General features: G+C 55.6%; 1 protein-coding gene across 17 annotated transcripts in view; it reads left to right on the plus strand.

Annotated features, from left to right (window-relative positions):
* Positions 1–14486, plus strand: part of PTPRS (protein tyrosine phosphatase receptor type S) — a 93901-nt gene extending 79415 nt beyond the window's left edge. For 11 of the 17 annotated variants that reach the window (XM_045086013.1, XM_004771497.3, XM_013045359.2 and 8 more), the window contains 19 exons: positions 432–685; positions 1307–1400; positions 1504–1719; positions 2221–2378; positions 2804–2815; positions 3088–3200; positions 4792–4839; positions 5833–5930; positions 6015–6138; positions 6694–6869; positions 6963–7082; positions 8532–8686; positions 8761–9046; positions 9207–9385; positions 10098–10224; positions 10427–10552; positions 12216–12370; positions 12540–12675; positions 13160–14486. In XM_045086013.1, the coding sequence (XP_044941948.1) occupies positions 432–685; positions 1307–1400; positions 1504–1719; positions 2221–2378; positions 2804–2815; positions 3088–3200; positions 4792–4839; positions 5833–5930; positions 6015–6138; positions 6694–6869; positions 6963–7082; positions 8532–8686; positions 8761–9046; positions 9207–9385; positions 10098–10224; positions 10427–10552; positions 12216–12370; positions 12540–12675; positions 13160–13228 (2646 nt within the window). In that variant the 3' untranslated portion in view covers positions 13229–14486. The remainder of the gene's footprint in view (positions 1–431; positions 686–1306; positions 1401–1503; positions 1720–2220; positions 2379–2803; positions 2816–3087; positions 3201–4791; positions 4840–5832; positions 5931–6014; positions 6139–6693; positions 6870–6962; positions 7083–8531; positions 8687–8760; positions 9047–9206; positions 9386–10097; positions 10225–10426; positions 10553–12215; positions 12371–12539; positions 12676–13159) is intronic. The other 6 variants (XM_013045361.2, XM_013045367.2, XM_004771502.3 and 3 more) reach the window with 1 other exon arrangement.
* Positions 14487–26565: the final 12079 nt, after the last annotated feature.

A 26565-nucleotide genomic window follows, 5' to 3' on the forward strand; every position in this document is an offset into this window, starting at 1 on the left:
TGAGGCTCAGTTTGGGTCAGGGCTCAGTTTGCGATTAGGGCTGAATAAGGATTGGGGCTCATTCGAGGTTGGTTGGCAGTCGGGTGCGGGCTCAACTGGGATTGAGGATCTGCCTTGCAGGCGATATAGCCTAGGATCCAGGCTCAGTCTGAGGTCGGAGCTCAGTCCGGGTTGGGACTCAGTCTGTGATTAGGGCTCAGTTAGAGTTGGGACTCAGCCGGGATTGAGGATCTGCTTAGGGTCATGAGTTAGCCTACGGTTGAGGCTTATTCTGGAATTACGTTTTAGTCAACACTGGGCTTAGAACCGGGGCTGGGGCTCCTTTGGGGATCACAGATCTGTGGGGTTGAGGCGGAGCCTGGGATCAAGGCTCAGTCAGGGCCGGGGGCTCAGCACAGACCCCCCCGCACTGAGCCGGCCCTGGCCCACAGATCCAGTACAATGGGCTCACACTGGACGTGGACGGCCGCACCACCAAAAAGCTCATCACGCACCTCAAGCCCAACACCTTCTACAACTTTGTGTTGACCAACCGTGGCAGCAGCCTGGGTGGCCTTCAGCAGACCGTCACGGCCTGGACCGCCTTTAACCTGCTCAGTGCCAAGCCCAGCGTGGCCCCCAAGCCCGACTCCGATGGCTTCATCATGGTGTACCTGCCCGACGGCCAGAGCCCCGTGCCTGTCCAGTATGATCACAACTGCCCACTACCCCCAAGGATTCCTCACCCCCTCATTAGCCAGCTTTGTGACTGGGCCGAGCCACCTGCCCTGACACGTGGGTCATGTCAGCCCCAGCCCGTGTGGTTGCCCAGAGGCATTTCATGAGCACTGTCGCTACATGTGGCCTATGTCTTCTCCTCCATCATTCCTGATAGTTCTGTGTGCCTGACCTTCGGCTTCTGGTTTCCCAGATTGGTGGGGAGACAGAACTGCGAAGCAGACACTTTTAGACCCATGGTGTGTTAGAGACACCAGGGTTGAGAGTCCCCAGTGGAGAGACGAGGACTCTGCCTGGGGAGCAGAGAAGAATTAAGGATTATGAGAAGATGTGGGTATGGAAGCTGGGGCTTTGAAGGATGTGTAGGAGTTCAAGAGCTAGAATTGGGGTAGACTCCCTGAAGCAGAAGGAACCACATACTCAAAAACCTGGAGGCTTGAATGAGGAACTATATAGTCCTGTGTGGCTGGGGTTCTAGGGGCATAGAAGCAGAAGGGAAGATTCGGAGCGCAGGGACTCCCCACCCCCCGCCCCCCACCGCCAGAAGGCATTCATCGGACTTGGCCCCCGACCCTTCGTCTCCTTACAGGAACTACTTCATTGTGATGGTGCCGCTGCGCAAGTCTCGTGGTGGCCAGTTCCTGACCCCTCTGGGGAGCCCAGAAGACATGGATCTGGAGGAGGTGAGGTGGGGCTCGGACCTGCCAGGCCCAGGCCTGTCCTGACCTCTGGAAGCCCTGTTGCTGCTGGCCGGCCTCTGAGCACCCCACGCCCCTGTTCCCACAGCTCATCCAGGACATCGCGCGGCTGCAGAGGCGCAGCCTGAGGCACTCGCGCCAGCTGGATGCGCCGCGCCCCTACATTGCTGCCCGTTTCTCGATGCTGCCGCCCACATTCCACCCTGGGGACCAGAAGCAGTACGGCGGCTTCGACAACAGGGGCTTGGAGCCCGGCCACCGATATGTCCTCTTTGTGCTTGCCGTGCTGCAGAAGAGCGAGCCTGTGAGTCGCAGACGGTGTCTGCCCACTCCAGCCCCGGCCCCCGAGTGCACAGGCCCCGACGTGGCCTCAGCCCCCAGGGCCCCGACCTCAGACCTAGACACAGGCCCTTCCGGCTTCCCATAACCAGGGCTGGGCGGAGGGAAGGACTTGAGGTTGGGGGTACTCCAAGGGGAAGGCTTTTTAGAGGAAGGGACTTGGGACCTAGGCCTCCGGTGGCTGTGTAGGAGTTCCACCAAGACAAGATGTCGTCAGGATTTGCACACGTTGGAGGGAGGTCTGGAGGGGCACGAGCAACGAGAAGGACTTCGGAGTGGCTGAGGCCGAGGGAGGCGATGGGGAGAGCAGAGATTGGCAAAGGGCCAGGCCAGGGGTCAGGGTTCTTAGGAAGCATCGGAGGAGGGTTTGGAGTCGGGGAGGGACGTAGGTTTGTTGGAAGAAGACCACTCTGACCACCGGGTAAGACAGACCCTGATGGAGGCCCCTCCTGCCCTGGTCCCACAGACGTTTGCGGCCAGCCCCTTCTCAGATCCCTTCCAGCTGGATAACCCGGACCCGCAGCCCATCGTGGACGGCGAGGAGGGGCTCATCTGGGTGATCGGGCCCGTGCTAGCCGTGGTCTTCATCATCTGCATCGTCATTGCCATCCTGCTCTACAAGAAGTGAGCTCTTTTGCACTCCCCCACTGGGCAGGAGGGAGGGCTCCCTGCAAGAGGAAGGAGAATCTGCAAGGTCTGGGGAAGGCCAGTCGCACGGAGTGATCACAGAGGTCCTCCGCCATACGGCTAGAAAACCCTGGCTCAGAGAGGTTAAGGCACTGGATCAAAGTCACACAGCCTGGGTTCAGACCAGGCCAGTGACTTGATTCCTGCCAGGCCTCGCGGGACGTGTCTCGCCTTAGAAAGGGAAGGCTGAGCCGTCCCTTGTCATGGTGGGGCCCCAAGCAGGAAGGATGCACCCCGTGTTCCAGAGGAGCCCAAGGCTCTGGGAGGTTAGGAAAGCCGCCCACCATCACAGAACAGGTGCTTGGTAGCCCTCACCTGTCTTCTTTTCCCTCCTTCCAATCCGTGTCTGCTTTCGGGAGCAGCAAGCCCGACAGGTAAGGACCGAGCCCCGTCCTTGGGAGGCCTTGGGCAAGAGACCAAGGAGGGGGATCTGGGTGGTGCTGTGTCCGTGAGGCGAGGGGGGGTGCCGGCAGGCTGCAGGCGCGTCCACGTGCCGTCCTGGGGACCCCAGCTGTGCATGTACGCGGCCCCCTGCCCGCCGGCCGGGTCGCTGCGCTCCTGGTACCGGATGTTCCCGCGAATTCGCGTGCGTTTGGGGGCATGTGCCGGTCGGTGTTCAGGGAGTCTTCTGCTTGCTCCCACAAAGTAAACGCAAGGACTCAGAGCCCCGCACCAAATGCCTCCTGAACAACGCCGACCTGGCCCCCCACCACCCCAAGGACCCTGTGGAAATGAGACGCATTAACTTCCAGACGCCAGGTACGTGCGTGGGCTAGGTGCCAGGATCCACACTGCCGGGGGGAGGTAGCGTGACAGACGACGGAGTGGGCCCCTCGGCAGAGCCCCTTCCGCGGCGGAGCCCCTTCGGCCCCCGGCCGAGCGGTTTGGCGCAGTGAGATGCCCGCTTCCCAGATCCTGAGTGGATCCGGGCTTGGGGGTTTCAGGGATGGGGTCCGGTCATGACCAAGTGTGGCTTTTGCAAAGCTGCGTTCCACTGGTGGTTGGGGTTGTCTCTGGGAGCAGAAAGGGCCCCTCAAAAACTAAATGGGCTCAAGAACTGTCCTTTCTTCTGACGGAAAGAGCTTTGCTTCTGGCTCCCAATTCTGGTCTTAGGGACACTCGGGTGGGCGTTTGGGTTTTTCCTTGGCCTTTGTCCACGCTCCTGTGGGATGTCCCCCTGGCGAGGTACAGAGATTGTGCCTCCCGTGTGCCCTGCACGTCTCTCGTCCACAGATGCTCATGCTCTCCTGGCTCTCCACAGTTCCCTGTGGAGTCACACAGGTCTGCTCAGGTCACCTGCCCTGCCTGGAGGGAGAACTGAATGAACCAGGGTCTTGTCCTTGATCATCCTCTGTACTGTGATCCCCACACATTCTCATCCTTTTCCTCTTAACAGGCTCATGCCAACTGCTTCTAACCAAATAAGGAGATTTCCATTTAACTGATGGCTGCTGTTCTCCTTATGAGGTCACAGCATGGTTACATCTGTCCCTCCCCCTGCACCCAGTCTCTACTTCTTGTCTCTGAGCTTCCTGTCTATTTTCTGTCTCATAACTGTTTCAAACCAGAGATTTTAAACATTTGTGTTACTGATGGCTGCAGTCCTCCTCAAGGGCTCATGCATGACCTCACATGCTGTTCTTAATATACTCCTTTCTCTTTTCTGCTGTTAAACTGTCTCACATCAGCTCTGTTGTTATTCAAAGGAGGATTTTGATCACTTATATTTAATTGATGGCTACTGTCGCTTCTCTGCCTTCTGCCTAAGATCAAGTGTAACTGATGGCTGCAGTCTGCCATAAGGGATCACAAAAGGTCCCATGTGGCACCCCTCATGTACTCCTTTCTCTCTTCTGTCTCTGGACTAGGTCATGTCAGTTCTATTTCCATCCAAGTGAGGATTTTTAACACCCATATTTAACTGATAGTTGCTGTCCTTCTTAAAGCTCATGGCATGGGCCCATAGGCCCTTCCCCCGCCCCCAAGTTTCACCCTCACCATCCTGCACCTTATCTGAAATCTCCTCAGCTGACCCCAGCAGGGGACCTAAGGCCAGGTTGGTCAGGGGGGTTGGGGGCAGACATGTTGACAAAAGGCCGAGAGCTTTGGGATCTTTCCGAAGTCCCGGCTGAGAACCAGGACTGGCTGCAGTCTGGTCGGAGCGACTCCCAGCAGCTCCCGCAGGTCCTGGGTGCCGGGGAGGGGGGCGGCGCCGGGCAGCGTGCGTCCCCTGTTGAAGTCGCTCTGCCCTTTGTCTGTGGCCCGGCCATTGTGCGTGCCTCCAGCGGGGGATGGGGGAGGCGGGGGCCCCCGTGTGTTTTCATTTATTTATTGTTTGCTGTTTCTGCAGATTCGGGCCTCAGCAGCCCCCTCAGGGATCCGGGGTTTCACTTTGAAAGTTAGTTCCTGTGTCTCTCTGTTCTCGGCTTCCTTTCGCGCCCCACCCCCACACTCCCTGTTCGTTTCCATCTTTGGTTCTCCCTCCCGCCTCCTGATCTCTGTCCACCTGTCCTGCACTGGCTTCTCCAGGGAGTCGGGGGTCTGGTCTGTTGGGCCCTTAGGTCGCTGGTCGTGACTGCGTGTAGGTGGGGGTGTGCGGCAGGACCCCAGCTTTACTCCTCAGCGAAGGGCTTTTGGAGAGCACCCGGGGGGGGGGGGCTGGGGATTCTGGTGTTTACCAGCCGGCCTGGCTGGGTTGTACCTCTGGGCCGGCACGTAGCTCAGCCCGCCAGACCCCAGGAGCGGAGGCCAGTTTTGCAGACCCAGACACTGGGGAGAATGAGCCGAGCCCATCCCCCTACCGTCCCATGCACCAGACGGGGAAAGGAGCCCTCAGAGGCCTCAGAGGTCAGGGGCTCCCTGCACCTGCCCCATGCAGGCACACAGAGAGATGGGGACCCCCTGCCCAGTGCACACCGTCTCCCCTCCCCAGTGCCTTAGCGCTCCCTGGCAGCAGACCTCACAGTCATTCTGATCCCAGAGAGGCAGACAGGGGTGTCCATCTCCAGCCCGTGCCCTGGGGAGTGAGGTTTCCAGAGGCCCAGCCAGCTGCGTCTGCTTCTCCATTTCTCTGTCACTTGCCCGGTTCTTGCCACGAGGCACAAGGAGCTTGGAATCTTCCAGGGCGACCCTTCCCCTGCATCTGCAGCTGGGTTGTCGGGCTCAGCTGGGAGCTGCTCCTTGAACGCCCCAACCGCAGGCAGACAGCCCCGCAGGCCTGGGCTCCCGGCCCCAGCGTGGGCCATCCTGAACCCTTCCCTCCCCCGCCACTCGCTCTAACCACAGCGCGTCCATCACAGACTCACACTGTAGAGTGTCCCCGCCCCCCGACCCTGAGGCTGGCCGCCTCGTGACCGGCCCGCACCGCGGGGTCTGCTTTCCCCCCTCGCAGGCATGCTCAGCCACCCCCCGATCCCCATCGCAGACATGGCCGAGCACACGGAGCGCCTCAAGGCCAACGACAGCCTCAAACTCTCCCAGGAGTACGAGGTGAGCCGGCGCCCCCGCCTCCCGCCCCCACCCGGCCCCCCAGTGCCGCACCCTGATGCCTCCCCCACTCACCTTCCCCTGCAGTCCATCGACCCCGGCCAGCAGTTCACGTGGGAGCATTCCAACCTGGAAGTGAACAAGCCCAAGAACCGCTACGCCAACGTCATCGCGTACGACCATTCCCGCGTCATCCTCCAGCCCATCGAAGGTAGCAGCCCGGGCCCCCTCCCGCCCTTGCCCGTGTCAGGGACAGCACGCGGACACTGGGCCTCCACATGGCCACGTGGACGAACACGGGCACAGATTAGGGAAACTGAGGCCTGATGCTGGCCGCAGGCCTGGTCCAACTCCAGCCAGAAGCTCCTGGGAGTTTTTGGAATGGAGTTAACTGATGGCTGCTGTCCGTAAGCTGTTTCCATCTGTCCCTCTGCATCAGCGGTTCTCAGTGCCCAGGGAACGTTTGGAAGGTCCGAGGACATTTCTGTGTTCACGTTCCGGGGGAGAGGAAGCTAGTGGCATCTAAAGGTCTGAGAGGCGGCTCAGACCCTGCCGTGCACAGGACAGTCCCCCCCCCCCAGAGAACAGTCTGGCCCCCAGGACAGTAGGGTGGAGGTGGAGAAACCTCCACATTTGGGCTGCACGGTTCCTTGGGGGACAGCTTGGGGCGGTCCAGGAGGGCTCCCAGGAGGTGGTAGGCCAGACGGAATCCGTGTAGGAGACCGCAGGACCCCCCTCTGATCTCTGGCTTCTGCCCCGGCTGTAGGCATCGTGGGCAGCGATTACATCAACGCCAACTACGTGGACGGCTACCGGCGGCAGAACGCGTACATCGCCACGCAGGGGCCGCTGCCGGAGACCTTCGGCGACTTCTGGCGTATGGTGTGGGAACAGCGTTCAGCGACCATCGTCATGATGACACGGCTAGAGGAGAAATCACGGGTGGGGCCCGGACCCTGCAGCCCCAGTGCCCCCGGCCAGCGCCCCCCGGCCAGCGCGAGCCCGCGCTCACCTCCATTCTCTCGCCTTCTGCAGATCAAATGCGATCAGTACTGGCCCAACAGGGGCACAGAGACCTACGGTTTCATCCAGGTCACGCTGCTGGACACCATCGAGCTGGCCACGTTCTGTGTCCGGACATTCTCTTTGCACAAGGTAGAGCCCAGGCTAGGCCTGGTGCCTGGGAGGGGGTGATGGAGGTGGGGAAGAGATAGTCAGAAGGCTCCAGCTTCTGTCCCGGGAGCTCCCATCAGACAGAGAAAAGCAAGCGTGTGGGCCCTGGCTGACCACATTCTTTCGAAGCCTGTCGCGTAGATGGGGAAGGTGAGACTCAGAGGAGGGACTTGCTGTGCCAAGCCACAGTAGGAGGACAAAACCAGCAGAACCCAACATAGCAGTGAGCCTGTCGTCCCCTTGCCATCAGTTATGTCCCCAGGCCTTCCCTCCCTGCTTGCCCTCTGGCCTCACCGAGCCAAGGCCCATGGTGGGTAGGAGACAAAGCTAGAGAGTCCCTGCTAGCCTGGGCAGTCAGGCCTGGGGCAGAGGGAACTTTAGACATGCATTTAACTGATGGTTCCTGTCAGTTACATGGTTCCATGTGTCTTCTACTTCACTGGTTCTCAACTGTGAGGCTGTTTGCTATCTGGAGGACATTTTTTCATTGTTATTATGGGGCAGAGAGGACAGCTGACACCACAATGTTCCCCAGACTCCAGCCAGGTCCTCTGTCAACAGTAAGCACTCACTGTGCGTCAGGCCCTGATTTGGGCACCAAGACACAGCAAAGACCAAGACAGACAAAATGTCTTGCCCTTTTAGAGCTTAGTCTGGTTGACAAGGCATTGACAGTAACATGTAAAATGACAAATCTTATATGTAGAAAGGGGGAAAAAAAGTCTGTGTCAGGGGACCTGGAGATGATGAGGAAAGGAGCCATGAGATCCGGGGAAAGAATATTCTGGCAGAGGCTCAGCCTGTACAAAGGTCCTGGGGCAGGACCATGCCTGGCATGATGGAGAAACCATGAGGCAGCCTGTGTTATGGTTGTAGCAGAATGTATGAGGGGGAGAGAGGAGGAGGGGAGGGTCTCTGTGAGGACTTGGGCTTTAACCCTCAGGTGGATGGGTTAACTCAGGGTGGAGTTCTCAGGTGGATGCTCTGCGGGGGTGGGGCAAATGTGACTTCAGGTGCTCACCGGCGCCCCCTGGTGGCCACTGTGGGGGAGGGCGGACTGTTCGGGCAAGAGCTAGAGGAGGGGGTCCAGGGCAGAGGGGTCTGGACCAGGAAGGGCGCCACGGAGTGGGTGAGAAGCAGGCGGGTTTGGGACAGAGGGAGGCCTAGCCAGTTGGATGTGGGAGGGCCAGTGAGTCAAGGGGGACTCCTGGGTTCTGGCCAGAACCCCTGGTGGGATGGAGCCACCCCCAGCTGAGATGGGGGTGGATTTGGGGAGAAAGTCGGGCATGATGTTGGCTATGCTGGGACACATCGGTGGGGTCCTCCCCCCCACCAGTACATGAGGCACCTGGGCCCCCCGGGTGTGAATTTGGCGTCCTCTGTCCGCGCACGGAGGGCTGCTGTGACCGCGGTGTCCCTGTGGCCCCCCAGAACGGCTCCAGCGAGAAACGGGAGGTCCGCCAGTTCCAGTTCACGGCATGGCCCGACCACGGGGTGCCCGAGTACCCGACGCCGTTCCTGGCTTTCCTGCGGAGGGTGAAGACCTGTAACCCGCCGGACGCGGGCCCCGTGGTCGTGCACTGCAGGTACCGCTGGCCGCCCCCCGCTCCCGCCCCGGGGCCTCCCGCGGGGGCCCTGACCGCCGTGCCCGTCCCCGCAGTGCCGGCGTGGGCCGCACCGGCTGCTTCATCGTCATCGACGCCATGCTGGAGCGGATCAAGCCCGAGAAGACGGTGGACGTGTACGGCCACGTGACGCTCATGCGCTCGCAGCGCAACTACATGGTGCAGACGGAGGACCAGTACAGCTTCATCCACGAGGCCCTGCTGGAGGCCGTGGGCTGCGGCAACACGGAGGTGCCGGCCCGCAGCCTCTACGCCTACATCCAGAAGCTGGCACAGGTGGAGCCCGGCGAGCACGTCACTGGCATGGAGCTCGAGTTCAAGGTGAGAGGGGCGGGGTGGGGCGGGGCCTCGGCAGGGGCGGGGCCTCGGCAGGGGCGGGGCTGTCTCGTCCCCGCCCCACACTCCACCCTAGCGCTGCTGCTGGGAAAACACGCAGCCCCAGCGTGCTGCTGGTGACCCCTGCCCTCCGCCGTCCCCACAGCGCCTGGCCAACTCCAAAGCCCACACGTCCCGCTTCATCAGTGCCAATCTGCCTTGTAACAAGTTCAAGAACCGCCTGGTGAACATCATGCCCTACGAGAGCACGCGGGTCTGTCTGCAGCCCATCCGCGGGGTGGAGGGCTCCGACTACATCAACGCCAGCTTCATCGACGGCTACAGGTGCCTGCGCTCTGCCCCCTCCGCCCAGGGGTCTCCAGCTCCACGTGGGAGACGGAGCTGGACACCCTGCTGGCCTCCGCGGGTCGCGGCTGAGGGGGAGGAAGCCTGGAGCTGTGTATTTAAGGGATGGCTGCTGTCTGTGATGTGGTTCTTTGTGTCCTTTGTACAGCGGTGGTTCTCGGTCTGGGCAGTTCTGCCACCCAAGGGAAATGGGGCTGTGTCTGGTGACATTTTGTTAGTCATAACAGGAGGGGGGGGGAGGCCGGGGCGCTACTCAGCACCCCACAGTGCCCATCCCAGAGAATGATCCTGAATGTCGGTGCCAAGGTTGAGAATTCCTGGCTAAGGGACGGTGTTGGAGAAGGTCCTGCGGACACAGAGGCTGCAGGGTGACCGAAATCCTAGCACATTCAGACTCCTGGAAGGAGTTGGCTGGTCCTCCAGGGGGTGGAGGGGGGGGCAGGAGAGGTTAGCAGGCGTCCTGCTGCCTCTTTGTGGCACTAGAACTTACCCTGAGGCTGAGGGCTTCCCAGGTGCAAAACAGGGTTATGGGGAGGCTTGGGGAGGTGGGGTGGGGGAGGGGCTCTGGCCGGCAGCTCCTGGGGAGGCAGGGGCGTGGCAGGTGGGACCCGCTGGCATGGGCATCAGGCCGGTCCCCAGCCTGGGCCTGCATCTCACCGCTGGCCCTGGTCTCACACGCCCCACACCGCAGGCAGCAGAAGGCCTACATCGCGACGCAGGGGCCGCTGGCAGAAACCACGGAAGACTTCTGGCGCATGCTGTGGGAGAACAACTCTACCATCGTGGTGATGCTGACCAAGCTGCGGGAGATGGGCCGGGTGAGCCACGGATGGGGGCGGGGATGAGCCGCAGGCGGGGCGGGGGCCAGGGGTGAGCCCTGGACCAGGGGTGGGGGGTGAGCCACGGACAGGGAGTGCAGGGGGGACCTGGTGAGCCACAGACCGGAGTGGGGAGGGAGGTGACCACGGACTGGGGGCGGGCCTCAGGCCGGGCTGACCACAGCTGCCGTCCCCTCCACAGGAAAAATGTCACCAGTACTGGCCAGCCGAGCGCTCCGCCCGCTATCAGTACTTCGTAGTGGACCCGATGGCTGAATACAACATGCCTCAGTATATCCTGCGGGAGTTCAAGGTCACGGATGCCCGGGTGAGTGTGGGGAGGAATAGCTGGCAGACGCTGGAATCCCGTCTGCTGCACAGGTCTGGAGGGAGCTTCCCTAGTTGAGGGTAGAAGCAAAGGCCCGGGGGTAGAACCAGGCCCTGGGGGTTGGGCTACTGAGAAGACCAGTCGGTCCCAGCACCAAACAGGTAGGAGAGAGCGCCGAGTCGCGGTGCCGACCCCACAGTGTCTCCCTCGGAGCATGCGCAGCGCCACTCACCAGGGAGCAGGGCCCAAGGGTATGGTGTAGGGGGGCGAGAGCGGGCTGCTCCCCTTGGAGGACGGCGTGGCAGTGCTCCCAGCGTGGTGGGAGAGACGTGACGGTGCAGGGCGGTGGGCCGGGGAGCCCCAGACCAGAAGAGGGTCATGACCGGCGGGGCTGGGTCTCAGCACTGCGCCGGGTGGGGGAGTTGGTGGGTAAGAATGACGTGGGGAAGCGGGGCTTGCCGGCGGCCCGTAGAGACCCGTAGAGACCCGTAGAGACTGGCAGAGGCAGGGAGCCCTGTGGGGAGACGGGGGATTCCTCCGCGGTGGGGGGGGGGGGTGATGGTGCGGGTCGGTCCCGACCTTGCCAGTGGGTGGTAAAGCCCAGTGAGCGGCCGGTGTGGTCGGCCCATGGCACTTGGGTGGTGCGAGCCGGTGCCGTGGGATCGGTGGGACGTGGGGCTGGAGAACCCGCGGGTGGGGCTGGGGGACGTGGCGGAGGGAGACAAGCTCGGACGGGGTTGGGTGGGAGGCAGGCGGGTTGGAGAGTGAGCGCAGGTCCCAGAACGGGGTCCCCCCAGTGGGCCGAGGCGGAGCTGTTCTCAGCCACGCGGTAGGGAGAGAAGCTGGGAGAAGGGCAAGCCTTGGTCCCGCGGGGGTGGAGGAAACCGTGGAAAACGACGTTGGGTCGCGAAGAATGATGGACGCTGGCTGACCAACGCCACCTCTGCCACTGACGGTACAAGAGCGAGGAAGGTGGGAACGGAGGCCGTCAGGGTCGGGTCTCGCTGGACGGCACCCTTTGGGGGAGAGCACGTGATCGGGAGCGCAGATGGCGAGGGAGAGGCGGAGGAGGTCCGCGGAAGATGGCGCCCGCGGATGGTGACCTGTGGGAAAAAGGGCCATTGGGTCACCGTGGCTGGAGGCCAGCAGAGAGGGACGGTGTTGGCTGGCCCTGCTGGAGAGTTGGGGGGAGGGGCGGGCAGAGAAAGTGCAGGGAAGGGGGGGTGGAGGCCACGGATGAGGAGTTACCAGCCCTGGGTGGCAAGAGGTGGGGTGATGGTGCCGGGTGATGCTTTTTAAGGGACAGACGCGAGGGAGTGTTGGGCGGACAGTGGCGCGGTGCTGGGTGGCGAAGGGGGGAGATGCCCCGTAGAGCACGGAGGCGGCGGCCGGGACTGGGGGAGGCAGGTGTCGGGTGCACCAGGGGGCGGCAGCCAACGGTGGCCTTGGATGCCACTTTGGCTGGGCAGATGGCACCGGAGCTGTGGATTGGCGGGCGGTGACATAGGAGAGGACATCGTCGGGGGGTCGGCGGATGGCGAGGAGCGCTGCGTCGGCATCCTTAGATGCTGTCGGACAGCGAGCCCCCAGCGCAGGCGGCGGGATGGGGCATGGGAGGCCCGCCGGCGGGAAGCCAGCCACACGGTCGCTGACCTCATTCCAGGACGGCCAGTCCCGGACGGTCCGGCAGTTCCAGTTCACAGACTGGCCGGAGCAGGGCGTGCCAAAGTCGGGGGAGGGCTTCATTGACTTCATCGGCCAAGTGCACAAGACCAAGGAACAGTTCGGCCAGGACGGTCCCATCTCCGTCCACTGCAGGTGAGCCGTCCCGTGCGCGCCCCACCGGGGAAACTGAGGCCCAGCAAGCGCCGCCTCGAGCCTCGCCCGGGCTCGCGGGTTGGGGCTCTCTCCGGGCCCCAGGAATCGGGCAGCGGCGTGTGGGCCCGCGGGGCACCCGGCCCTGAACGGCTGTGCTCGCCCCCACCAGTGCCGGCGTGGGCAGGACCGGTGTGTTCATCACGCTCAGCATCGTGCTGGAGCGCATGCGGTATGAGGGCGTCGTGGACATCTTCCAGACCGTGAAGATGCTGCGGACCCAGAGGCCGGCCATGGTGCAGACGGAGGTGAGCACCGCGGGCAGGGCCTCTGCGGCCAGCGCCCCTCCCCCCGCCTTGTGTCCTCTTCCATGAGATGGGTGCGCACAGTCAGTCTTCACTCTGGATTGTTGTGGGCACAAGTTCCTCGACAGCCGGGGGGGGCCCGCAGGGGAGGAGTCCGACCTTATGACACAAGAGTAGACTGAAATCCAGACCCGAGACGCAGCCCCCAGAGTGGGCAGAGAAGTGTCCGCCCCGGTTCCAAAGTCACAGCAGGTTCAGGGCTCAGCTGGGAACCCCAGACGGGCCGGAGTTCCGGAACCCCAGCGTCGGACCCCCAGCCCCGAGCACCCTGCTGCAGGGGGAGGGGCTCCAGGCAGGTAGAAGGAGGCCCTTCTAGGGTCAGAGCCCAGCCCCGTGGGACACTGTCCCGCAGGAGGCTGACTCCCAAGGGCAATGGGGGAGCCGCAGCTGGGGGCCTGACCGAGCCCGCCCTCGCCTCCCCCTGCAGGATGAGTACCAGTTCTGTTACCAGGCGGCGCTGGAGTACCTCGGGAGCTTTGACCACTATGCAACCTAAAGCCATGGCCGCCGCCGGCCAGACTCCAACGGCCTGGATGCCTCCGCCCCCGCCGGGTGGGCCCCCGAAGGCCTGGACCCCCGGCGGCCAGGGCGGGAGGAAGCAGCGGCCACGTGTCTGCGCGGTCCAGGAGTGCCGTGGCGCCCCAGCCCCCCGCGCGGTGCCCAGCAGCCCCCCGGCACCGGCCGCCGCCTTCCGATACTTGGCACATTCCTCATTTCCTTCCGATTCCGAACGAGAGATTCCTGGGGGGGTGGGGGGCAGGGAGCAAGCAGGGGCTCTCCCCTGACCCAGAGGCGGGCGGGGCCGTGCGCTGGAGCCCTGGTCTGCCGGGGGGCCCTCCTGCCCTGCAGCCTGGGGGCGCCGCCGGGCCGGGGGGGTGCAAAATTCAGCTTTCTTTTCAGACTCTGTGTAACCGTATCCAGTGACATTTCTTTTTTTAAATAGTGTATTTTTTTTTTTTTTTTTTTTTTTTAAGAAGAAACAAACAGAAAAAGGAAAAAAAAAGACTCGCCAGTCAACAGATTTAAAAAGAACTTTGCTTATTCCTGTTCCATTCACAGACTAGTCTATTTTTTCACCGTAGAGAACGTTTTTGTGTGATGACCCCATTCGTAGGTGCGGGGGAGGGGGACCCCCCAAGACCCGCCCCCGGGGCACCTGGCTTCCTCCTCCCATCGGCGCTGCCCTCGGGAAGGAGTGCCTCGCTCAAGGACAGGGGGCCCTTGTGCTCCTGGTTTCTTCCTTTTTTTCCTTTTTTTTTTTTTTTTTTTTTTTTGCATTTTTCTTCTTTTTTTCTTTTTTAATTCTGAAACATATCAAAGACCGGTCTGATGGGGGGGGGTGGGGGGAGTAGGGGGCTTCGGCCCACCAGCGTCAGGTTCAGAAACCCACCGGGGTGGGTGCTGCCACCGAGGAGAGGGCAGTGACCCCCACCCCTGCCGCCTGAACCCCCTCCCCCGTCTCCTGCCCCTGAGGAGGAAGACTGAACAAAATGGGGGGGGGGGTCCCGCTTCTTCCGGGAGAGAGAGGCCATGTTCTGCCTGGATCGGGGACCCTTTCCCCCTGGGACTATGGGGCAGAAGCAGAAGGATGGGTTCCCCACCCCCCACCCCTGAGCAAGTGAGTTTTTCTCTTTGTACAAGAGCGGATCTGCCGTTGCTTTCAACACTGTTTATTCAAACGGAAGCAGCCGGGTGGTTTTCCCACCTCTGCGTATGTAGATATATCGACTTTGTATTAAAGGAAGATCGTCTGACCCCGGCCGGTGGTGGAGTGTTTGTCATGCCCCCCGTCTGTCCCCGCGGTCGGGTGCCTGCAGGCCCCATGCGTCCTCATTCTGTCACGTGAACAGTCTGGTAAGGAAGGCAGCCCCGAGAGGTAGCGCTGCTTGTCCGAGATCACTCAGGGCCTGAGGGGCCATCGTGGGACTGGAGCCCAGAACCCAGGCTCTGGTCCTCCGCGGCCGCTTCATGTCCTCAGTGGTCATCGTGACCATGGCTGGGCTCTCTGAGGTCCACTGGGGGAGTCATCAGCCTGATTTACAGATAAGGAAACCAGCTCAGAGAGGGACGGACGTCAACCCACAGTCACACGGTGGGTTTGAAGCAGGGCTGGGAGTCGTGCCCTGGTCAGTCTCCTCCATGGCCGGGGGTCAGTGACGGAGTGGGGTCCCTGGAGGGGAGCCTGGGGTTGGAGCCCCTAGTCTTCCCACGCTGGCGGTCACCCGGTGAGTGGATCCAGAGGTCACAGAGAAGCTCCGGGGACACGACAGGGACGTCTCTGTGAGGGCGGGGACTCAGCGTGGGAAGGGGAGGTCGCGCCATTGGAGAAACCATCGGATCCAGCGGTTGGAATATATAAAAGGTGTCACTAAGGCCAGTGCCATGAACAAGCTTCATGAAACAGATTGATCCGGTCGTCAGTCCCCCATCCCCGTGATTCTCGAACACGCACGGAACATTTATGCAGATCAGCAGTGGAGATCCCCACAGATCCCGAGAAACAAACAGATCAGGGAACCAGACCTTGGCTCCAAGGAGTCGGTTGATGCCGTGACAAAGTTAGCCCCACCTGGGAAGCGCATTTCTGAATAAGGTGTAAGTGGAGAGCAGGAATCAGCATAGAAAGTGCAAAGCCTTTGAGTGACTGGTTCCGGGAGTACCGCACACCGTGAAATCGGGGCCACGCAAGGGCTCCCCAGAGGAACACGTGCGGCCTCGGACACGCTGGCAACAAGGAATTCTGAAAAACGAAGGGAGCTTAAGAAATAAACGAAGCCGCTTTCAGTGCCCATAACTGGAAAAGAACAGAATCGATCTAAATAGAAAAGAAAGTTAAAAGTTGGATCGAACCCTGGACAAATGGGATGCTTCTTCTTTTGCATTAACAAGACGAAAAACTTTTTAAAAACACCGAAGGGAGATCCGTCGTAGGTCACGTACACTCAAGAAATGAGAGGAACCGGGAAGGTTGAGAATTAACTACAGACTGAAGCTTTTTTTTTTTTTTTAAGATTTTATTTATTTATTTGACAGAGAGAGATCACAAGTAGGTAGAGAGGCAGGCAGAGAGAGAGGGGGAAGCAGGCTCCCCGCTGAGCAGGAGAGCCCGATGCGGGACTCGATCCCAGGATCCTGAGATCATGACCTGAGCTGAAGGCAGTGGCTTAAGCCACTGAGCCACCCAGGCGCCCAGCATTTTTTTTTTTTAATTGTGAAACGTATCAGGGGAGTCAAGGAGAAGCAGAGGTGCTGGGGAGGGGGTGACAGAGGCGGCGTGGGGGGGTCCCTGTCCAGCTGCGGGACTGCAGGATGGGGGGGCGGGGGGAGGACAGACCATGAAGGAAGGAAGGTGAAGCAGCGTGCGGGACGCGGAGCCGTTCCTGAGCTCTGACGGGTGGGAAGGAGGATCTTCCTAGTAACAGGTTGTGAGACAAAAGGGACCGAACTGTCAGATGCCTTTTTTTCAAGATTTTATGTATTTGAGAGAGTGAGCCAGCGAGAGAACACGAGTTGGGGAACAGAAGGAGAGGGGGAAGCAGACTCCCCCACTGAGCGGGGAGCCCGATGCGGGGCTCGATCCCAGGACCCTGGGATTGAGCTGAGGCAGACGCTTAACCGACTGAGCCACCCAGGTGCCCCCCAAACAGTCAGATTCTAACCCAAGCCTGGTCTTACCTGAATCATGCAGGATTTGACTGAGACTGCTGTGCCCTCAAAGGAAGCCCAGCCTTCAGAGCCCCTCTAAGGAAGCATCTCCTTCCCTTCTGTGGTCTCCCGAGCCATTGAAGCAGAGTCTAAATTGGGCCTCCCCATCCTTCCTGGGAACCACACAAGGAGCATCTTTGGGGGGGAAGTGAATGTGTATGATCCTCAGCTCGTGGGCTCAGCCCTTGAGATGCTCCTGCTTGTGGGGGTAGGAGACGGCGCGATGGATCTGAAGGCTTCCGGGCAACTGAGGACCTTAGGGGATGGCCTCAACCCACAGACATGATCACCAAGACGGCATCTCCAGTCGCCTGGGCCCTTCCCACAGGCTACCATAGCATCCGCCGCCCTTCACGGAGCACGTACCGTATGCCCGGCTCATGGAGTCTCATTTAATCCTTCAACGGTGCACCGGCGGACAGATAAGGAAACTGAGGCTCCAGCAAATCAGGTGCCTCACCCAGGGTCGGCGGGTGGTGAAACCTGGACGAAGAGCCGGGTCTGCCCATTTCCCACAGCCACCGTGAGGCTGGTCCACCTGCCTGTGGCCAGCCTCGCCCACACAGGGCAGCCGCGGGCTGGAAGGGACAGAGGCTAGAGCAGGAGCCATCAGCAAGCCCGTCACCGAGGGGCCAAAGCATTTAGGGCTCGGGGGGGCCGGGGACAATGCACGCTGTCCTAAACAGCAGCCCCTTAACGTGTTTAAAGCAAAGATGCCCCCGAGAAAGAAGTCAGTCGAACCACAGCAGGACAGGAGACCGATCCTCACTTGGGAATGCAAAGACCAAACTGTCAAAACAGGATCCTGAGGAGATGACACAACAGCCAACATGATCAGAGCCGCACGGAACCAGGAAGGTACGTTCTGTCCGAACGCTTGGAGCCGTCCCAGAACCAGACCCCGTGGGAGGCCATAACGGCAAACATTGAGACTTCACGCAGTAGCCCCAACACGATAAACATGATGAATCGGTGTCGATCCGAAGTTGCTCGGGTCCGCGGGGTTGGAAGAGCTTAAACACGACTGGAAGGCAAATCGTACCTGAAGTACAAGATGTTTAGGGCAGGGTGGCAAGTCCATTGCTAATGAAAATCCAAACTGGACTCTGAGGTCATTTTGACGTCTTAAACGCATTTGTGGGGGGAGGGAGCTCACTGAAATAAGCAGCCAAAGAAGGGCTCAGAGGGAAATACGTAGCCTTTATCTCAACTAGGAAGGAAGATAACTGAAAATAAACTAAGATTTCACCTCGAGCATCTACCCAAAAAAGACCAACCCAAGGAAATTCTAGGGAAAATATTAAGAAAATCAGGAATTAGGGGCAGCCGGGTGGCTCAGTCAGGTACGCGTCTGACTCCCGGTTTGGGCTCGGGTCATGATGTCAGGGTCCTAGGATCGGGGGTGGGGGGCTGCTCCCTCCCCTTCTGCTCCTCCCCCCACTCACGAGCTCTCTCTCCCTAAAATCTTTTTAAAAAATCAAATTAAGAAATGGGGAACTACAGCAGCAACAGACACAAAATAATATAAAAAGCTGAATCTTTGGAAACACCTATAACAAGAGGCAGACCTGCGGCAGAAAGACGGTACAAATAAACATTAGGGGCGGTGTTAGGGGTGGCAGGGGACCGACACCTCTTGCAGGAGAGACATTTTAAAGGATGAGCATACACCACGAATGTACAACTCTATGCCACTAAATGCATGAAATGGTCGAAAGAACCCAAGTTAATAAACACCAAAATGAGAACGAAGCCACAAAAAAGTGAGTCACCTTCGGAAATACTGAAATGATGGTGGAACATCTATTCCCCTCACAAGGTGCCGTCCCAGATGGTTCTTCAGGTGAGTGAGTTTTCCCAAATCTTCAGGAAGAGAAGACTTGGGTGCCTGGGGGGCTCAGTGGGTTGAGCCACTGCCTTTGGCTCAGGTCATGATCCCAGGGTCCTGGGATGGAGTCCCGCATCGGGCTCTCTGCTCAGCAGGGAGCCTGCTTCCTCCTCTCTCTCTCTCTGCCTGCCTCTCTGCCTACTTGTGATCTCTGTCTGTCAAATAAATAAATAAATTCTTTAAAAAAAAAAAAAAGAAGAGAAGACTTGCATCTTTTATAAACTGCGTCAGCTGTTAGAAACACAGCACTCAAGCTATAACAATACCTAAGGAAAAACAACAGGACATCCTGCCAATGTGCCCAGAGGCCAAAATGCTAAGAAAATACTGGCCAACTGAGCATCTCTTTAACAGAACAGGATGTTATGGGTCAGCAGGGAAAGACAAAATCTACTCCAACCACAGCGAGTACCGGTGCTGCCTCGGAGAACAATTTGACGGTATCAAGTGGAAGGTGGACATTACCTCGACCCAGAAACCTGGATGGTATCTTGCAGACACTGTAGCGGGGGCCTGAGGAGGCATGTACAGGTACAGCTGTAGTGAGAGTGTATTTATTTGTAAAGATTTTATTTACTTGGGATGCCTGCATGGCTTGGTCAGTTACGCATCTGGCTTGAGGTCAGGTCATGATCCCGGGGTCCTGGGGCAGAGTCCTGCCTTAGGCTCTCCCTCTCCCCTCCCTTGAATAAATAAAATATTAACCCAAAAAACTCATCTATATGGCAAACCTACCCCCAAACAATCTACTGATTCAATGCAATCCGTATAAAAATCCTGAAGATCTTTTTTTTGCAGGAATAGCAACGTCAAATCTCATTTTCTTTTGAAATTGCAAAGGGCTTGGAAAAGACAACACAATCTTGAAATAGAGCAATAAACTCAGAGGACTCACGCTTCCTGATTTCAAAACTTAGACTAATCAAAATACCGTGAGATTGGCATAAGCACAGACCTATAAATCAGCGGAATAGAACCGAGAATCCAGAAAACCCATACATCTATGACCAATAGATTTTCTACAGGGGTGTCAACGCCATTCAATGAGGAATGAACAGTTCTCTGTTATTTATCTTTTTAGAGAGAGAAAGAGAAGGGGGGAGCACGGAGGGCAGAGGAAGAGGGAGAGAGAATCTGAAGCAGACTCTGCAGTGAGAGCAGAGCCCAAAGTGGGTCTCGATCTCACAATTGGAGCCGAACCCAAGAGTCGGTCGCTTAACCAACCGTGCCACCCAGGTGCCCCAAAGAACGAACAGTCTTAAACAAATGGTGCGGGGACAACTGGAAATCCACATACAACAGAATGAAATTGAGTCTCTACCTCACACCATATCGAAAAATGAACTCAAATGGCTCAAAGACCTTACTTAGAGGTAAACTATGAAACTCTTAGAAAAACTTGTTCAGGGGCGCCTGGGTGGCTCAGTGGGTTAAGCCACTGCCTTCAGCTCAGGTCATGATCTCAGGGTCCTGGGATCGAGTCCCACATTGGGCTCTCTGCTCAGCAGGGAGCCTGCTTCCTCCTCTGTCTCTCTGCCTGCCTCTCTGCCTACTTGTGATCTCTCTCTGTCAAATAAATAAATAAAATCTTAAAAAAAAAAAAAAAAGAAAAGAAAATCTCGTTGATAAGCAAATTCAGGATAATTGCTCCCTTTTGGCTAAAAAAAAAAAATTCAGGAAAAGGGTATACAGGTATATCCAACTATGTATAGTGTTTTACTTTTTTAAGTTAGGAGGTGAGGATATGCTATTATATTATTTTTGTGCATCAGGAATACAGAATAATAAATCTATCAATGGGAAAAGGAAGAGATATCACCTGATTTTAAAAAATAAACAACTTGGACGCCTGGGTGGCTCAGTGGGTTAAGCCTCTGCCTTCAGCTCGGGTCATGATCTCAGAGTCCTGGGATTGAGCCCCACATCGTTGGGCTCCCTGCTCAGTGAAGAGCCTCCTTCTCTCTCCCCTAGCTCATGCTCTGGCTCCCTCCCTCTTTCTCAAATAAATAAATAAAATCTTTGGGGGTCCTGGGTGGCTCAGTGGGTTAAGCCTCTGCCTTCTGCTCAAGTCCTGGTCTCAGGATCCTGGGATTGAGCCCTGTATCAGGCTTTTGGCTCAGCGGGGAGCCTGCTTCTCCCTCCTCCCCCGCCTGCCTCTCTGCCTACTTGTGATCTCTGTCTATCAAATAAACAAATAAATAATCTTCATTAAAAAGCAATAAATAAATAAATAAACAATTTCTTTAACTTTATTCCTTGGTAATGTTGAAATTTTAGAAGAAGTGTTGGCAAAGTATGTTGGTAAAGAACCACTTAGAGGGCGCCTGGGTGGCTCAGTGGGTTGGGCCGCTGCCTTCGGCTCGGGTCATGATCTCAGGGTCCTGGGATCGAGTCCCGCATCGGGCTCTCTGCTCAGCAGGGAGCCTGCTTCCTCCTCTCTCTCTCCGCCTGCCTCTCTGCCTACTTGTAATCTCTCTCTGTCAAATAAATAAATAAATCTTTAAAAAAAAAAAAAAAAAAGAACCACTTAGAAATATTTCAGCCTTTGCAGACTAGAAGGTCTGGGTGTAACCAGTCGGCTGGGGTGCTATGTCACTGAAGCAGTTCCAGATAAAACAAATGGGCATGGCCGTGTTCCAATAAAATATGATTTAGAAAAATGGACAAGAGCTTGGCTTTGGCCCCCAGGCCATGATTTACACACATGTCAATCCCTAATTTACAAACATGTCCATTGTATTCAGAAATGAGACAAGGAATATCTATTATCATAACAACCCTTTCATGTAATACTAGAGACACCAGCCAATGCAATAAGATAAGAACAAGAAATGAGGTACATGCGTAAAAAAGACAAAGACAAAGCTTTGAATATTGCCTACCTAGACAACTCCAACAAATCATCTTAAATTGTATTAGAAGTAATAAGGAAATCCAGCAAAATACCGATTATGAAGCCACCATAAAAAGTCACTGGCCTATTTCTAAAGCTGATGCTGCTCAACCAAGAACATTCCAGCCATGGATAGCTCTGATCCAATTTCTTTCTTTCTTTCTTTTTTTTTTTTTTTTTTTTAGGATTTTATTTATTTGACAGAGAGAGTAGGCAGAGAGATAGGAGGAAGCAAGCTCATCACTGAGCAGAGAGCCCTATGCAGGGCTCGATCCCAGGACCCCAGGATCATGGCCTGAGCTGAAGACAGATGCTTAACCCACTGAGCCATGCAGGTGCCCTCTGATCCAATTTCTTATCAGCTGCTCAGCATGCTCATATTTAGACCTTTGTGACCATTTGCCCACAGGCCAGAAGAAAGTAATTTTCCATGCAAAAGAAAGGCCCAGAGGCGCCTGGGTGGCTCAGTCAGTTAAGCCTCTGCCTTCAGCTCAGGTCATGATCTCAGGGTCTTGGGATCGAGCCCCACATTGTTGGGCTCCCTGCTCAGTGAAGAGCCTCCTCTCTCCCCTAGCTTGTGCTCTGGCTCCCTCCCTCTTTCTCAAATAAATAAATAAAATCTTCAGGGGTCCTGGGTGGCTCAGTGGGTTAAGCCTCTGCCTTTGGCTCAAGTTCTGGTCTCAGGATCCTGGGATCCAGTCCTGTATCAGGCTCTCTGCTCAACCGGGGAGCCTGCTTCCCACCAACCCTGTCTGCCTGCCTCTCTGCCTACTTGTGCTCTCTCTGTCAAATAAATAAATCTTTTAAAAAATCTTTTTTTAAAAAAAGCATAATACTATTTAAAAATATGAAATGAAAATAAATAAAATCTTTTAAAAATAATAAGAGAGATTTTTATAAAAATAAAAGAGAGGTCCACCCAGCTCCCACACGTGGCATTTGAGCCTGACTCTCTCTGCAAAGTCAGGCAGAACTCACTGGTTCTTCTCTACCCTTTTTGCATAGCCAGTTAGCGTTCTCTCTCTGGGTTTCTGGTACTTATTTGAAAGAAGGGATTTTTTTTTTTTTAAGTCATTGTTTTGTATCACTGTGATGTGCACAAGTATTACCTGGTGTCAAGTTAGCTATGAGATAGAAACTTCAGAAAAAGAAGGAAGCAAGGGAGGAAATTAATAATGACAACAACAATGATAAAGTTAGTGGGTGAAAAAAATGGTTGTAAAAAGGGATATTTGCAGAGTCTCAAAGTATCTACACACAAGATGCTTTTTAATTACAAGAGAAAAGAAAGAACTTTACAGTGAGGATGCCTGGCCAACAAGACTTTAACCAAGTGATCAAAGTCAACGCCTCCCCAACAATGAGATATTCTGACATCACGTGCCTCCTGATACACTGCACTGAGAAGGACACGGTATTGTTTCTGTGGTATTCTTGCTGCCCAAGGCACCTTCTCAATTGAATCATGAGTAATCACCAGGCAGACTCAAGTTAAACCAACCAGTACCCTGTAGAGTGTTGAGACTATGAAAGACCAAAGAATGAAGATCTGTCACAAACCAGAGACCAAGGGAGCATCATGACAAAATGCAACTTGGGGTTCTAGATTGAATTCTAGACCAGACAAAGGACATGAGAGACAAAACTGAAATTTGAATAAAGTCTGTAGATGAGTTACTGGTAGTCTGTCGATGTTAATTTCCTGGTTTCAGTCGAGGTTCTGGGTTTATGTAAGATGCTAACATTAGGAGAGGCTGAGTGAGGAACACAGAGGAAATCTCTACTATTCTAGCAATTTCTTTGTGGGTATAAAACCATTTCAAAATAAACAGTTATAATTTTCACTGAATTATAATTCATATACAATATTAAGTTTGCTTCCAATATACATAATAGTGATTTGATGTTTTTATACATGATGAAATAGTCACCATGATAGGTCCAATTAACATCTATCACCATAGAAAGACATTTTTTAATTTTATTTATTTGAGAGAGAGAGAGAGAGTGGGATTGAATGGAAGAGCAGAGGGGGAGGGAGAGGAATAAGCAGATGCTACACTGAGCAGAGAGCCTGATGCGGGGCTCGATCCCAGGACCCTGAGATCATGATCTCAGCCCAAGTCAAGTGTCGGATGTTCAATCAACTAAACCACCCGGGTGCCCCCACCATATAAAGTTATTACAGTATTATTGTATAACTGGAACTCTGGACCTCTTAATCTCCTTCACCTATTTTACCCATCACGCCCCCCCAACCCCTCTCCCCTCTGGCAATCAACAGTTTTTTCTCCATGAGTCTATTTCTCTTTTGTTTTTTTAGAGCCCCCATATAAGTGACATCATATAGCATTTGTCTTTCTCTAACTTATTTCACTTCGCATAATACCCTCGGGTCCATCCACGTTGTCACAAATGGCAAGACTTCATTCCCTTTTAGGGCCGAGTAATAGCCATTCCTCGTCGCTGGACCATTTCGGCCGCTCCCAGACCTTGGCTCTTGTCAATAACACTGCCGTGGACGCAGGGGCGCGTATCTCTTGTCAGCTTAAGAGTTTGTGGTTCTCAAACACAGAGAAGTGGGATTGCTGGGTCACATGGTGGTTCCATTTTTAATTTTTTAGGAACCCCCATACTATTTTCTACGGAGGCTGCACCAATTTACCTCCTCACCAACATGCATGATGCTCCCCTTTCCCCACACGCTCACCAACACTTGCTGTTTCTTGCGATTTTGGTTCTAGCTGTTCTGACAGGTGTGAGGTGGTATGTCACTGTGGTTTGGGTTTGCCTGTCCCTGATGACGAGGGACGCCGAGCATCTTTTCATGTGTCTGCTGGCCATCTGGATGTCTTCTTTGGAAAAACATCTGTTCAGATCTTCTGCCCAGTTTCTAATCCGGTCGTTTCTTTGTTGTTGTTGTGTTAAGTTGTAGGAGTTCTTCATATAGCTTGGGTATCAACCCCGCATCGGATATACTACTTACAAGTATCTTCTCCCGTGCGCTAGGCTGCCTTTTCGTTTCGTTTGTGCTTTCCTTTGCTGTGCAGAAGCCTTTTAGTGTAATGGAGTCCGTTTGTTTTTGCCGTTGTGGCCCTTGCCTAAGGGGCCAGATCCAGAAGAATAAGGCTAAGCTGATGTCAGAGAGCTCAATGCCTACCTTTTCTTTGAGGACTTTGATGGTTTCTTGTCTTACTTTCAAGCCTTTAGCCCACTTTGAGTTCATTTTCATGTATGGTGTAGGAAAGTGGTCCAGTCTCCCCAACCCCATTAGTTAAAGAGGGAGTCTTTCCCCACTATAGGTTTTGTCCCCTTTGTTGTAGATGAACCGACCGTATCAATGTGGGTTTAAAAGTTAGGATCAGCCAAAGGGGCACGTGCACCCGAATGTTTATAGCAGCAGTGTCCACAATAGCCAAACTATGGAAAGAACCTAGATGTCCATCAACAGATGCATGGATCAAGAAGATGTGGTATATATACACAATGGAATACTATGCAGCCATCAAAAGAAATGAAATCTTGCCATTTGCGACAACATGGATGGAACTAGAGCGTATCATGCTTAGCGAAATAAGTCAAGCAGAGAAAGACAACTATCATATGATCTCCCTGATAGGAGGAAGTGATGATGCAACATGGGGGCTTAAGTGGGTAGGAGAAGAATCAATGAAACAAGATGGGATTGGGAGGGAGACAAACCGTAAGTGACTCTTAATCTCACAAAACAAACTGAGGGTTGCTGGGGGGGAGGGGGGTTGGGAGAAGGGGGTGGGGTTATGGACATTGGGGAGGGTATGTGCTTTGGTGAATGCTGTGAAGTGTGTAAACCTGGCGATTCACAGACCTGTACCCCTGGGGATAAAAATATATGTTTATAAAAAATTTTAAAAACAATTAAAAAAAAAAAGTTAGGATCAGGGACGCCTGGGTGGCTCAGTCGGTGAATCCTCTGCCTTCCGTTCAGGTCATGATTCCAGAGTCCTGGGATCGAGTCCCAGATTGGGCTCCTTGCTCAGCAGGGAGCCTGCCTCCTACTCTGCCTGCTTGTGCTTTCTCTCTCTCTCTGACAAATAAATAAATAAAATCTTTAAAAAAAAAAAAAGTTAGGATCGGGGCACCTGGTTGGCATAGCCGTTTGTGGGTCCAACTCTTGGTTTCAGCTCGAGTCGTGATCTCAGGCTTGTGGGGTTGAGCCCCATGTTGGGCTCCGTGCTCAGTGGAGAGTCTGCTTGGGATTCTCTCTCCCCAGCTGCCCCTTCCCCTACCCTACCTCACTCCCTCCCCGATGAATAAATCTTTTTTTAAAGTTTAAAAATAAATAAATAAATAAAAGTCAGGATCATTTTTTAGAGTCAGCTATGTGTAAAACAGCAATAGCCAATGAGATGTTATAAATACCAAAGAGCCGGGGTGGTAGGGATGGGCGCTGGGGCCTGGGTGGAGGGGGGCGTGGGGCCTCAGTGTTGACGAGGCACAGGGGTTCAGATCTGTGAGAAAAACAGGGTTCTGGACGTGGGCGACAGGGGTGGGGTGTCACACAATAAAGTGACCACACTTGATGCCGCTGGGTGGGCTCACGGCAGCTGGACTTGTGGGATTCAGGGGAAGTGGTGCTGAGGGGTCCCCAGGGTGGGATCCTAAAACACCATGAGGTTCCGCCTGGTTCTCGGAGACGTTCATTTGGAAGCTCCTTCTCCGGACACGGTCCCCTGGGCTCCCGCCATGTGGTTATGAAGTCCCACCCACATGGAGAGGCCCCATGTGAGCACCCTGGTCTGCAACCCTGACCTGTTAGATGCGGACCAAACATCAGGCCATGGAAACGAGCCACCCCCCACTCCCGTGTGGTCCAGACGACCGACCCGCAACATTCTGGAGTCCTTGGGGCTTCCCGTGGGAAGTTTGCAACACAGACCAGAGCAGAGGGCAAGAATGCAGCCAGGATGAAAGGTGGGGAGACCGTTCCTTTGCTTTTTGCAGTCAGACTTCTGCTTAGTTAGTTATTGATGGGGGGGGCGGGCGGGAGAGAGAGAGAGAATCTCAAGCAGGCTCCATGCCCAGCGTGGAGACCAATGTAGGGCTCGATCTCATGACCCCGAGATCATGACCTGAGCAGAACTCGAGTCAGAGTCTTCATTGACTGAGGCACCCAGGGGCTCCAAGATTTCTGATTGGTGAAATGTGACTAAAAATGGTGATGATGTGACTAAAAATGAATTCAAAAAGTGAAGGAAAGCCCTTCTAACCATTATCACCTATTAAAGACGTCACAGGGGCGCCTGGGTGGCTCAGTGGGTTAAGCCGCTGCCTTCGGCTCAGGTCATGATCCCAGGGTCCTGGGATC

This window comes from Mustela putorius, unplaced genomic scaffold, assembly GCF_011764305.1.
Source record: "Mustela putorius furo isolate JIRA1106 unplaced genomic scaffold, ASM1176430v1.1 tig00000095_pilon_pilon_pilon, whole genome shotgun sequence".
Lineage (NCBI taxonomy): Eukaryota > Metazoa > Chordata > Mammalia > Carnivora > Mustelidae > Mustela > Mustela putorius.